Source organism: Macaca fascicularis, chromosome 11 (genome assembly GCF_037993035.2).
Source record: "Macaca fascicularis isolate 582-1 chromosome 11, T2T-MFA8v1.1".
Lineage (NCBI taxonomy): Eukaryota > Metazoa > Chordata > Mammalia > Primates > Cercopithecidae > Macaca > Macaca fascicularis.
The window spans coordinates 29,466,430-29,480,031 of record NC_088385.1 but is presented as its reverse complement, the minus strand read 5'-3'; the positions used below and the strand labels follow the sequence as shown (position 1 = coordinate 29,480,031).

Genomic DNA, 13,602 nt, shown 5'->3' with positions numbered 1-13,602 from the left:
CGTCTTAAAAAAAAAAAAAAGCCTGGCTTGCACAATTACACAATTACAGTTTGCTAAACTTTGCTCTGGAGTTGTCCATTGACTCCTAAATTATCTGTAGGTGCTTTTTGGTAGTAATCATAATCAAAAGAAAGCTAGTCTTATTGGAGCATAAATATATAATAATAATGATGAATAAGACTCCATTATCTTTTTGTTATTATGAATAAATCTCTGCTCACGGAGGAACTAGCATAACAAACTGATTTTATTTTAGGTCACCCATATGAGAACAGCAATTAATTCAGTACCAGGGCAGTGAACAGCAAGAAGTTCTTTACTCTAAATATTGATATTACGTAAGTGTGACTTGGCATAAAATACCCTGTGTTAGACTTTTTTTTTTTAAGTTTAGGACAGGAGTTGTTACAGTCATGCTAAAGTTGGTTGAAAAAGGCAAGCTTACCACTATAATTTACCTGTATTAATAGTTCAATTGTTCACCTATTAGAAAATTATTGCTTTCTGAGTGGAGGGCTTGGAGCCGTGAACTTCTCTGCCCAAGTGCTTCTGGCTTGCTGCTGTGCTCTTCTGTTGTATTTATAGTGACAGGTGTTCAGATTGGCTCTTTTAACACGTTTTTGGGCCCTTGTAGGAGTATTTCAGCAAGGAATCTGGGAATTTGAAACCAGAGAACGTGGGCTGTCACATTATGTGTTTTAATTTCAGTGAATGTACCTCAATGTATTTGTTAAAGTTTTAACTTGATAAATATAAAGCATCTTCTATTAAATTATGAAGATGGGCTTTGGCGGCAGGTTGATGTGGACTAAATTTGAAAACTAGTTTTGAAATTTTAGGTTAGAGCTCTAAAACATTCTGAGTTTCTTTTTCCTCATTTATAGAACTAATACTTCAAAGTGTTGGTGAAAGAATTAAATGAGATAATGTGTGTGACAAAATCTGATGTAAAAGGAGGCACTATGGAAGTACATACTCCTATGTAAACATACATAAAATATGTTATGAATCTATAAATGTTATATATGTATGTATCTTATCTGCATATATGTGTGTAGAAACATATATATGTAAAAAATCACTTCCTTTTCTTTCAGATCTGACACTTATGCGATGAAATTTAGAGGCTTGCATTTGATTTCTGAATCACTCAGCTTATTACGTTTTTAGATTATCAGTGTTAACATGGCACATTGAGAATGGGAAAAATGATTGAAAAATTATATATTATGATTTTCTGTTAGCAGATTTCACTTACATCTAGTGTAGTGGCTTGCTCAATCAATGCTGAAATTCAAATCTTGACATGAATATAAATTAGCATTAATGCATTTGAATTTTACTTTTTCTCCCCACTCCAAATGAGGCAAAAGATAAAGCTTCATTTGTTCTTGAGTGTTTACCTATTAGTGTATGAATCAGGCAATTAATCTCTTTGAGACTAAGATTTCATAATATTTTATTTATGTTTTAGCATTTATTTAATTATATATACATGTAGTATGTTTCTCATTGAAAACCAATCATTAGTTTCTTTTTAAGTATCATAACTGTGGCACATATGTATATGTATCTTGATAATATTTTTCTAGAGGTTGTGTTATGTTGCAAGACTGTGGTAGGGATGAGAACTGAGGCACATGCATATTTTACTCTCTGGCCAGTGGTTTTCTTTATTCTTTTCTTTTCTTTTTTTTTTTTTTTGAGGTGGAGTCTTGCTTTGTCACCGAGGCTGGAGTGCAGTGGCACGATCTTGGCTCACTGCAACCTCTGCCTCCTAATTTCAAATGATTCTCCTGCCTCAGCTTCCTGAGTAGCTGGGATTATAGGCACACGCCACTGTGCCTGGCTGATTTTTGTGTTTTTAGTAGAGACAAGGTTTTGCCATGTTGGCCAGGCTGGTCTTGAACTCCTGACCTCAGCCTCCCAAAGTGCTGGGATTACAGGCGTGAGCCACCATGCCTGGGCTGACCAGTGGTTGTTACCATCTGTATTTGTAAAATAATAGATGCTTTAAAAATTTAGTCTTTAATTGACTAAAATCACATCTAATATGGGAAAGAGGCACTTAGTATTTAGTAGTAAAAATGCTAACTTTTTTTTTTTTAAATTTATTTATTATTATTATACTTTAAGTTGTAGGGTACATGTGCATAACGTGCAGGTTTGTTACATATGTATACTTGTGCCATGTTGGTGTGCTGCACCCATCAACTCGTCATTTACATCAGGTATAACTCCCAATGCAATCCCTCCCCCCTCCCCCCTCCCCATGATAGGCCCCGGTGTGTGATGTTCCCCTTCCTGAGTCCAAGTGATCTCATTGTTCAGTTCCCACCTATGAGTGAGAACATGCGGTGTTTGGTTTTCTGTTCTTGTGATAGTTTGCTAAGAATGATGGTTTCCAGTTGCATCCATGTCCCTACAAAGGACACAAACTCATCCTTTTTGATGGCTGCATAGTATTCCATGGTGTATATGTGCCACATTTTCTTAATCCAATCTGTCACTGATGGACATTTGGGTTGATTGCAAGTCTTTGCTATTGTGAATAGTGCTGCAATAAACATATGTGTGCATGTGTCTTTATAGCAGCATAATTTATAATCCTTTGGGTATATACCCAGTAATGGGATGGCTGGGTCATATGGTACATCTAGTTCTAGATCCTTGAGGAATCGCCATACTGTTTTCCATAATGGTTGAACTAGTTTACAATCCCACCAACAGTGTAAAAGTGTTCCTATTTCTCCACATCCTCTCCAGCACCTGTTGTTTCCTGACTTTTTAATGATCGCCATTCTAACTGGTACTGGTACCAAAACAGAGATATAGACCAATGGAACAGAACAGAGCCCTCAGAAATAATACCACACATCTACAGCCATCTGATCTTTGACAAACCTGAGAGAAACAAGAAATGGGGAAAGGATTCCCTATTTAATAAATGGTGCTGGGAAAATTGGCTAGCCATAAGTAGAAAACTGAAACTGGATCCTTTCCTTACTCCTTATACGAAAATTAATTCAAGATGGATTAGAGACTTAAATGTTAGACCTAATACCATAAAAATCCTAGAGGAAAACCTAGGTAGTACCATTCAGGACATAGGCATGGGCAAAGACTTCATGTCTAAAACACCAAAAGCAACGGCAGCAAAAGCCAAAATTGACAAATGGGATCTAATTAAACTAAAGAGCTTCTGCACAGCAAAAGAAACTACCATCAGAGTGAACAGGCAACCTACAGAATGGGAGAAAATTTTTGCAATCTACACATCTGATAAAGGGCTAATATCCAGAACCTACAAAGAACTCAAACAAATTTACAAGAAAAAAACAAACAACCCCATCAAAAAGTGGGCAAAGGATATGAACAGACATTTCTCAAAAGAAGACATTCATACAGCCAACAGACACATGAAAAAATGCTCATTATCACTGGCCATCAGAGAAATGCAAATCAAAACCACAATGAGATACCAAAAATGCTAACTTTTTGAGGAGATCTTGCCATGATGATCAAATCAAAGTTGGGGTAGAGAAGTCAGAAGGATGATGTCTGAGGATATTTAGGGCTGTTAAGTAGGAGCCAGATTAGATTTGTTCTAAATGGCCTTGAGGTATACATGTATAATTACGAACAGCATTTAAACAGAGACAGATTTTGCCTCAACATGACAACCTGCTCCCAATGGCATCTCTGCGTGGCTATAGCACACTGCATTGGGTTCAGAGGATCTTGGTTCATATTTCAGGTCAATTCCTCATGAAGAAAAGTCTCAGTGTCCTTCTCTGTAACGTGGAGAAAATAACCCTGGCTGACTCTTGAGGGTCTTGTGAAGATCCAGTGATCTTTATTGTCAATGTGTAGTGTTGTTTATAGTTTACAAAGCGCTCCATGGTAGTAAACTGTATTGAACACACCAAGCATGGCATTAGTGTCCCTGCCACTAAGAGGTCAGGTAGTCACTTGTCAGGGCATTCAAGCATCCTATGTGTGGTTGAACTTGTTCATATTTATAATATTCTAATCTAGAAATACTATCCTGAAGGATCTATGGAATTTGCTTTTTGAGTTTTTGCTTCTTTGCTTCAAAGAAGGGAAAGATAGGATTTTATCTGAGGCTTCTTTGAGTGCTAACATTTTATCAGTCTACAAGTCTGTAATGACAAAATGCCGTTTCTCTTCCTCTTTCATAGTGAAATAATTGACTTTCAGCTAGAGGAATTTACATTGCAATCCTCATGGTTGCTAACCCATGTGTTGTGATTAATTTTCATGTTTGCTAACACATGCAATACATTTCCTTGAGCCTTCATAGCATTCTAGAGGGCATTTTTCCCTCTTAGATCCTCTCTTTACAGTTGCCTTAGGCAAGGCAGGTGGGGGGATAGATGTTTGGTTTGAAATTTGTGTTCTTAAAACACATTCCTTTTTAAAACTTCTAAAAATAAAAGAGTTTTATACAAACACTGTATTTCAGGATGCATTTCTTAGAGAAACTGAAAAACAAAAACCACCCAGAGTTGTATTTTCAGCTAATGAATGCATTCCTCTCCTTGCATCAACTCTGAATTCTATTATTTTTAATTTTTAAAGTTTGTATTTTGTAAGAGACAAGTTCTTGCTTTGTCCTCCAGGCTGGAGTGCAGTGGTGTGATCATAGCCCATTGCAGCCTTGAACTCCTAGGCTCAAGCGATCCTCTTGTCTCAGCCTCCCAAGTAGCTGGGACTACAGGCACGCACCATTGCACCCAGCTGATTTAAAAAAAATTTTTGTCATAGAGACAGGGTCTCGATTTGTCACCCAGGCTGGTCTTGAACTCTTGGCTTCAAGCAATGCCTCTGTATCAGCCTCCCAGAGTGCTGGGATTATAGGCGTGAACCACTGTGCCTGACCTGAATTCTATTTTCTAGTGGCTAGTGGCTCCTTGTCTGCCTGCCCCTTATCCTAAGGAGAGATTTTTTTTATCATTATTTTTTTATTTTTATTTTTTTAACCATTTCCATTTTTTCATTGGGAAGGTTCTAGCTTGCTTTTCTGTCTCAGAGACCATTGTCTTCATTGAATTCTCCTGGGTCCACTTTAAGTCAAAAAGAAAGAAATAAAAGTCACCGAGGCTTTCCCAGCCCCAACTTTCTCCACGTGGGGAGAATAAAGCCCTTGGTAACCATGTTCCCTATGGTTATGAGGTGTTTTTTACAGGCTACCATGAAAGAGCCATTTGTTGAATGCCTGCCTTGTGACAGGCACTTGCATCATTTAAATCTTAAGACATCTTTAGGAGGAAGGAGAAATGAAAAACCAAATTTTCTTTCCACCATTGCCAAACGATACTGCTGGCCAAGATATAACTTGAACTTTACATATGATAGCCCTGAATAGAGTCCTAAAGTCAGTTTCTGGGGTTCAGGAGTAGCCTCAGATACAAATATTGTAGAAAGTACCTTCACAGGTACAAAGCAAAACATTTCAAAACTATTTAGACAGGTATTGTAAGTGGAGGTATAGACTGGTTTCCTGCCAGATTTCCACGGAATCATGGGCAAAGGTTGGCTCTTTGACTTACAGTGTTAACGTGCTGTGGGTTACGCGCTCCATACCGTTTGAATGGCTTTTGTATTTCTTCCCTCTGCTAGCATTTGTAAGTAAGCAGGCTAAAATGCCACCAATGCTATCAGTTTAAAATGAACACTTCTGAGTGGCTTGATTTCCTTCCATAACTGTTCAAAAAATAAATAAATAAAAGTTGTAATTCTAAGCCATTGTTCTTATAATATTGTCTGACTGAACATATGTCTGGTTGGATTACTAACATTTCCTGAACTTTTGTAATTCTGCAAAATTGTTGGCCTCAGGTCTTAAGGTTAAGCTTTTAAAAGAATTAAACAAAAATAACTTCCTTTTATTTGTGTTGTTGATGCTCGCTCTATGAGATAAACCTTTCCTTTTTTTATTCCTTGAGTCTTGAAATGCTGAAGAGATTGTTGTTAGAATTAAAAAATGACACTGAGTCTGTTTCTGATTGGACTCCATAAAACATTTTTCTTAACAGTATTACACCTCTACAGATCAAGGAATACTAGAGAGTTTAGAAGCAGGATGAGGAGGGCAGGTGAGACCGGGTTGCTCTGAAATAGCTGTGATCCTGCACACTGAAAAAAAGTAGGCTTGTCAAGGGCTCCGCCCTTACTGATGTTAGTGATGGCATCTGCATTTCTCAAAAGATATTACATGGTAATGAAGATTTAATCCTCTTCTTACTGTATTTGTTCCAAGGAATTTGAGAAGTTTATACAAAGACACACTGTGGCATCTTAAACCAAAGGAGTGAACACCTTGTCATTAACTGGGCACTCTTGGTGTGTGTTCAGGTTTCATCTGAGACTTTTCTTTTCTTTTTTTTCTTTTCTTTTCTCTTCTCTTCTCTTCTTTTCTCTTCTCTTCTCTTCTCTTCTCTTCTCTTCTCTTCTCTTCTCTTCTCTTCTCTTCTCTTCTCTTCCCTTTCTTTTCTTTTCTTTTCTTGGCTTATTTCAGCTTCCCAGTTGCATGCCTAACTTCCCTCTCTATCCCCTTTTTAAAAAACTTTTATTTTAACTTCAGGGTTACAAGTGCAGTTTTGTTACATAGGTAAACTTGTGTCTTGGGGGATTGTTGTACAGATTATTTCATCACCCAGGTTTAAGCCTTGTACTCATTAGTTATTTTTCCTGATCCTCTCCCTCCTTTCATCCTCCACCCTCCAAAAGGCTCCAGTGTGAGTTGTTCCCCTCTATGTGTCCATGTGTTCTCATCTTTTAGCTTCACTTATAAGTGGGAGCTAAATGTAACTTATTTGATTTTCATTAGCTTGCTAGGGATAATGGCCTCCAGCTCCATTCGTGTCCCTGAAAAAGACATGATCTCATTCTTTTTTTGTGGCTGCATAGTATTCCATGGTCTATATGTACCATGTTTTCTTTATCTAGTCTATGATTGATGGGCATTTAGGTTGATTCCATGTCTTTGCTATCGTGGATAGTGCTGCAATGAACATATGTGTGCATGTGTCTTCATAACAGAATGGTTTATATTCCTTTGGGCATATACCCAGTAATGAAATAGCTGGGTCCAGTGGTATTTCTGTCTTTTGGCCTTTGAGAAATTGTCTTCCACAATGGCTGTACTATTTTACACTCCCACCAATAGTGTAGAAGTGTTAATTTTTCTTCATAACCTCACTAGCATCTATTTTTTTTTGACACTTTAGTCGTAGCCATTCTGACTGATGTGAGATAGTATCTCATTGTGGTTTTGATTTGCATTTCCCTAATGATCAATGATGTTGACCTTTTTTTTTTCATATGATTGTTGGCCGCATGTGTGTTTTCTTTTGAAAAGTGTCTGTTCATGTCCTTTGCCCACTTTTTAATGGGGTTGTTTGCTTTTTACTTGTAAATTTGTTTAAGTTCCAGAAGCAATTGCAACAAAAGCAAAAATTGACAACTGGGATCTAATTAAACTAGCTTCTGCACAGCAAAAGAAGCTATCAACAGAGTAAACGGACGACCCACAGAATGGGAGAAAATTTTTGCAAACTATGCATCCAACAAAGGTCTAATATCCAGCATCTGTAATGAACTTAAACTACTTTTCATTACTCTTTGCTGAGAGCTCTGTAAGGATTTAGTCATCTCTTTATCTTAGTGAGGCTATTGCTGAAAGAATGAAGCAATATCAATAATAATGCCTTACATTTATAATAGGACTTTAAAGTTCACAGAGAACTTTCACACAGATTTTCTTTTTGCTCATCTCAGCAACCCTGTGAATTAGGTGTGGCAGCAGGTATTAGCACTTTTATTATGCAGTAAATTTAGAATCAGACAAAATGTGTGACCAGCCCAAGAACAGTAGATTTTTAAAAATGTGTTCTAAAGGAGGCAGAGAGAGAATTAAGCATGCACACACCCTACTGCCACCAAGGAAAGCTTTTTAGCAGAAGTCTGTGCGTGCCCCACCTTCCCTCCTATTATCCAGAACAATCCTGCAAGATTAGTTCCCATGCAGAAACAGATCAATTATTTACTGTAATATAAAATGAGATGTCCCCTGTGGGAGGCTGCTGAGAGGGACTGTAAAACTAAGGCCCTGAAATGAAAAGGGCTTTTGAAACCCAAGACTTTGCACTTCAAATAGAGTGGGTGGAAGCTTGTTCATTTGACTGTCTTCATTTACCCCTCCCTCACCTTTTCCCACCCCTGCATCTAGTCGATTATTAAGCCTCTGGTTTGGCTGCTTTATTTTACATGTAGGGCTACCCCAAAACTACCGTACAGTTCCATCGCTACTGTCTTTTCACAACAGCAGCAGGCTTTGGGGATGGCCTTCCTGCCCCTTGCTCATGCCATCTTTCACATGCCCTAAGAGCTTAAAAGTCTGTAGGAGTTCAGCATTTTCCATGGGATATAGTCCATCCTCCTTAGCCTAGAACATAACACTGTAGATCTTGACATCAGCCTACCATTCCATTTTTATTTCGCTGCCTCAGTGGTGGTTTTCCTGCATGGTTAGGGGTCCCTTAGCGTTCTTTTCTGCCTTCATACCAGCCACTGCCTCTGTTTGGAATGCCCCTCACCTCAGCTTGGGAGCCCTCTTGCCCCTGTGCTGAATGAGTATTGGTTCGTTAAAATTTGGCTGTGTTTTCCCCTTTCTTCTCCTTTTTGGAAGTCTTTTCTGACCTCCGTTGCCTGTGAAGTTGGCCACGTGCATCTTTGTGGCTCATAGCATCTTCTCCAGAGCTCCTTTGTGAAGCTTCAAGTAGACCGTGAGCTTTCTGAGGACAGGGTCTGAGGCTTAACACCTGTTCGTGCAGGGCGTGACCCCCTGTAGGGGATTACAGTAAACAGAGTTTGGCTGAATGTTTGGCCTCACTTCACAGTGACCTCAGCCACCACTCAGGAGCATTTGGCCTGACAGCCAGTATGCTGACTCCCCAAAGATATTGCTAATTAGGAGTGCTATTGAGGTGGTCTGGGATTTACAAAAATGTTTTCTCTGTTAAAGGATCATTTCCAATTGAGCTTAATTAGGAATCTGTAATAATGGAGAGAAACACAATTTTTTCTCTTTCCTTTTTATACATGAAGAAAGTCAGAAGCATAAACTCCAGATTATGGAGTTCAGTTCCCCTTGATCATGGATTTGTGCTTTTGCTGAATGCAGACAGTGTAGAGTTTTACCACTTACCTAATGCAGGATAGTCATCAGAGTCTGCTGTATTAAACTGGGAGCACTCTTATGGAAATATTTGCAAACAACCTGTGGATTTGTGCTTCAAGAAATTAGTAAAATTTCCTTTGTAGTTGCTAAGGTACAGGAAATAACTTTTAGGGCTTGTATGATACACTGCCAAGAAAAACATTTTCCGGGCTGTCAGTCTTTGGTCACACACGTGCTACGTGTTGATTCCTGTATCATATTGTAATTGTGGTGGCCTCTCAGCCTACTTTCAGCAGTTTGAAGGTATCTGTTTTCTACTACCTATATTTACTCATCCATATCAGTACCCTTTAAACTAGAAATTAAGGTTAGTTTGCTGTTACCTTGTCTGTGTATGGGGGGGTGGAACAATCAATGGAATATGTGTTTGTATAGAAAAAAATAATCATTGTCTTGTTTTTCCTACATTCCTTAAAAATTTTACAGCCATATTTCTTGATCATTTATGCCATTAGAACCATGAGAAGGTGATATTTGAAAAGATATCATCTTTTTAAACACAATCAATTTTAAGGAAAATAGTGGAACAAGCATATTATATAATATAGTCAATAATGTGGCTAAAGTGGCTATTTGAGTTGACTGAATTTTATTTTTGTGATAGTTATTTGTCAAATGAGAATGACCCTAAGTATCAACACATCAGTCAAAATAAAGTAAATTAGTTATTTCGAACTCACACAGCTTTTTGTGAGAAAAATGAAAATAAGGTTTGAATTTTCTGTATTACTACTCTTTTGTGGTAGAATACTGAGAATTAACCTTTATTCTAGATTGTATTCTATTCCATAGCTTACAAAATCATTAGCATGTGGCTAAACTATTGAGTTCTTCCATTCTCCTCATTGAAAATAAAACGTTTATTTTGCTTCTTGACTTAGAGATATCACAACTGTAATATTCCTGTATGATTTTCTATCTCGATGTTTAGTAGTAGAGTCAGGACTGTAATCTTGGTTTACGTGTTTTATTTTGCTTTATGTTTCCATCATATCATACTGTCTTTCAGATTTTCACATCATATTCACCCGGGTATTTGGAAACTTGGGGAGTGAATGACTCTAATGGTCAGCTGGGATCTACTTCCTGGATCATTTTGGCTGTCAAATACACACAGCACAACTATGTATTAATTGTGCAAAGTCAGATGAGGCAGTGAAAGTCACTAATCTCATTCTATTTGCTTTCTAAGACCAGGTCCCCCATTATAATTAATCCATGCCTTATAATATCACAGTTACATGGGTTTGATTTCTTTATACGCTGGCTATAGTAGTCTTTAAAAAACTTAAACTAATGAAGAAGGGGATATTTTAACTGAGTCTAAATAATTATTTGAAAAGGATGTTATAGAGTGAATGGAGAGTTGGCCGGAGGATGGACTATGACTTTTAACTGTTCTGTATAATAAGGGATTCCAAGATTCCAAAACTGAGCTATAAGGGAAATCTAAGAAATGCTGGTCGCCTTAGTTACAGTGTTTTTGTTTGTTGGTTTGTCACAGACTGCCTTTTCAAGGTGTGCCCTATGAACCGATATTCTGCCCAGAAGCAATATTGGAAAGCCAAGCAAGCCAAACAAGGGAACCACACCGAGGCAGCCTTGCTGAAGAAACTACAGGTAAGGACCAGGCTTCCAATTGTCTGGCTTAGGCTAACCAAGTACAGCAATAACAATAGATGTATTTGGAGCTTTCTAGCTTTGTCCTTTCACCCAATACACAGAGGTTTAGAATACATATAGCAACACATTGATAGTAGAAGGGCTTTTCAAGTAATAGGGTGTGACCATTTATTTTCTGGCATGTAGGTAGCGCATTATTGCTGCTGTTTTTTAGGGTGTGCCAGACTAATTCAAAGCTTCCCATCAAGATGAAAACCAATTCAGAATCTCTGTAAGAATATTAAATCCAGTTATATTTTACTTGACATAATCCTTCATATTTTTCCTGAAAGACTATGGAGAAAAATAATTGAAAGACCATTGTTTATGGTTTGTCTGAGTGTAAATTCGATAGAACTTAATTTTGCCTCATTAAAATTCCTGGTACTTTCAGAATTAAGAACTGTACTTCTCAAGACTTTGGAAATTCTCCTATTATCCTGATTGGCTTTTCTAGCAATATACCTTCTTAAAGTAATTTTATAAGAACAAAGAGCCTAGTACTTTTCTGAAATGTCCAGCATAAAAGTGGCCCAAGACATGTTGGAGGGCATTTCAGCGTACATTGAGAAATCTTCACACTGCGTTATAATCATTTATTTAATTAGTGCTCCCTTTGGGGAGTCATCCACTCCCCAAGTTTGCAAGTACCTGGGTGAATATGATGTGAAAATCTGAAAGACAATATGATATGATGGAAACATAAAGCAAAACAAAACACCTAAACCAAGATTACAGTCCTGACTCTACTACTAGCCTATTTTATTCCTGGCTATAGTCTTGTTCCTAAAAAAATATGTCTTTGTCAGTTATTGTATTCTGTTTACTATATTTCCACACTGAATATTTGATAATCATCTTATAGCACGCTGCAGAACTGGAACAAAAACAAAATGAATCAGAGAATAAGAAGCTGTTGGGAGAAATTGTGAAATACAGTAATGTTATACAAGTAAGTATTTTATCTTAAACGAAGTATTTTATGGGGAGTTGGTCAATAAGTTGGCAGGAAAGCCAAACTGCATTGAAATTTTGAGAGACAATAGTTTGTTCTTTGAGGGGAATTATAGATGTTGTGATGTATTGTAATGTATTTAGTTGATATTCAGTGCACTATTCTGTATGTTTAAGAATAAATCTGATATTTACACATAAAGAAGTGATCTTATCTGGATGCATGCACAAGTTACTACATCAAAAAGAAGAGGGTCAGGAAACAATTTCTAAAGGCCTGTTCTAAAATAGTCCTTTAGCTTAATGGGACCATGTTTAACGTACGGAGCTTAGCTTTTCATTTTGTGAAGAAAGAAAAGTTTTCACTTTCAGCTGGAAGTCATCCTTGAATTATTATTCGAAGGTCTTCTATTTCAATTAGTATGCACACTCTGTTTTATCTCAGCTGCATTCCTTTCCTGTGTTTCATTTAGATCTTTTTAGCTTCTTACTTGGTTATTTGCTAATATATGCCCCACCTTTTTCAAAAAAGAATGTCAGGCACTTTCCAAAATGCAGAGCACATAGTGAGATAAAATAGAAATAAATAAAGCAATTGGGTCACAGGGAAAATCATGGTCGGATGAATAAACTGAAATCAGGGGTGAGGCATGTTTATAAAAACCATGTTGTAAAGTCTGGTAAATTTTGACTTGAAGGCTTTTTCTTGCCCACTTAGCCATAGGGAAGCATAGTCTGTTACAGCATTGGCTGGGAGATTGGCAGCACAGAGCCAAATCAGAGGTCTAGAAGCACAGCTGTTCCCAGGAGTAAGACCAGGGAAGTGTTTCTCCTATGTATCCTCATAAAGAGAACACTGTGTAATATAGTAAACAATAGCCTTGACAACTTCCTTACAGTAAATGCTACAATGAGGCATTTCATAGAGCTGTTTTTAAAAATAATATCCCTGATATTTTGTTATTGGCCAATGGCAAAATGCCAGAGCGCAGGGCAGTCAAAGCAGTGCACTGTTGGGATAAGATGAGAGAAGCTGGGTCGGCAGCTCCCTGAATGTATGACTTAATCGAATGATGGATAATGTGAAACCTGCAACCTGAGTGGGCTGGATGTCCCTGGGGCAATCCTTCATAAATAGAGTTTCTCTTAACCGAGTTTTGATTAAATGTCAGCAAGTGGAACTTATGTTCCTTGTCAAGTACCTGAAGTGCAGATGTTAGCTTGGTCAGTGAGGGGCTGAGCCATGTTCTTTAACATGGTGGATCCCAAAGGCCAGCCCAGGAGGGTTTCCATTGGTTTATGGTAACATAAGGACCCAAGAGTATGATAATGAGCATTTCAAAATGCTGATTTTTTTTTTCAATTAAAGAACTGTCCTTTATTTTGAGATAATTTCTTTCTTATATTGTGAATACTAAAATGACCATTGTTTTTTGAAATGATTGTAATAATAGATGGAAAGAGTATTTTGTTTTGGTTTTGCTACTCAGTAGAATCATGTTTTGGCAAGATTTTGTTCACAAAGTCCAAAAACATCTGAGAAGTGATGCTTTTACACTCATCTGGGAGGAGGTAGGGTCAGCATCCCCTGGCAGAAGGTATAGAGCCTATTTAGGATGAGCAGCTGCCTCTTTACAGAGGAAGAATCAGAGCTGACTGTGGGCAGGGCTGGTTAATAATACTAAGTGGGCTGGTGCATTATTTGAGTTTCTTGGCCTTTC

General features: G+C 37.7%; 1 protein-coding gene across 7 annotated transcripts in view; it reads left to right on the top strand.

The window, feature by feature from the left end:
- Positions 1-13,602, top strand: part of ITPR2 (inositol 1,4,5-trisphosphate receptor type 2) — a 496,384-nt gene that overhangs the window by 89,553 nt on the left and 393,229 nt on the right. For all 7 annotated transcript variants that reach the window (XR_010579338.2, XR_012420091.1, XM_065523922.2 and 4 more), the window contains exons 3-4: positions 10,770-10,885; positions 11,793-11,879. Coding sequence is in view for 5 of the 7 variants with exons in the window: in XM_065523922.2 (XP_065379994.1) it covers positions 10,770-10,885; positions 11,793-11,879 (203 nt within the window). In the remaining 2 variants the exon portion in view is untranslated. The remainder of the gene's footprint in view (positions 1-10,769; positions 10,886-11,792; positions 11,880-13,602) is intronic.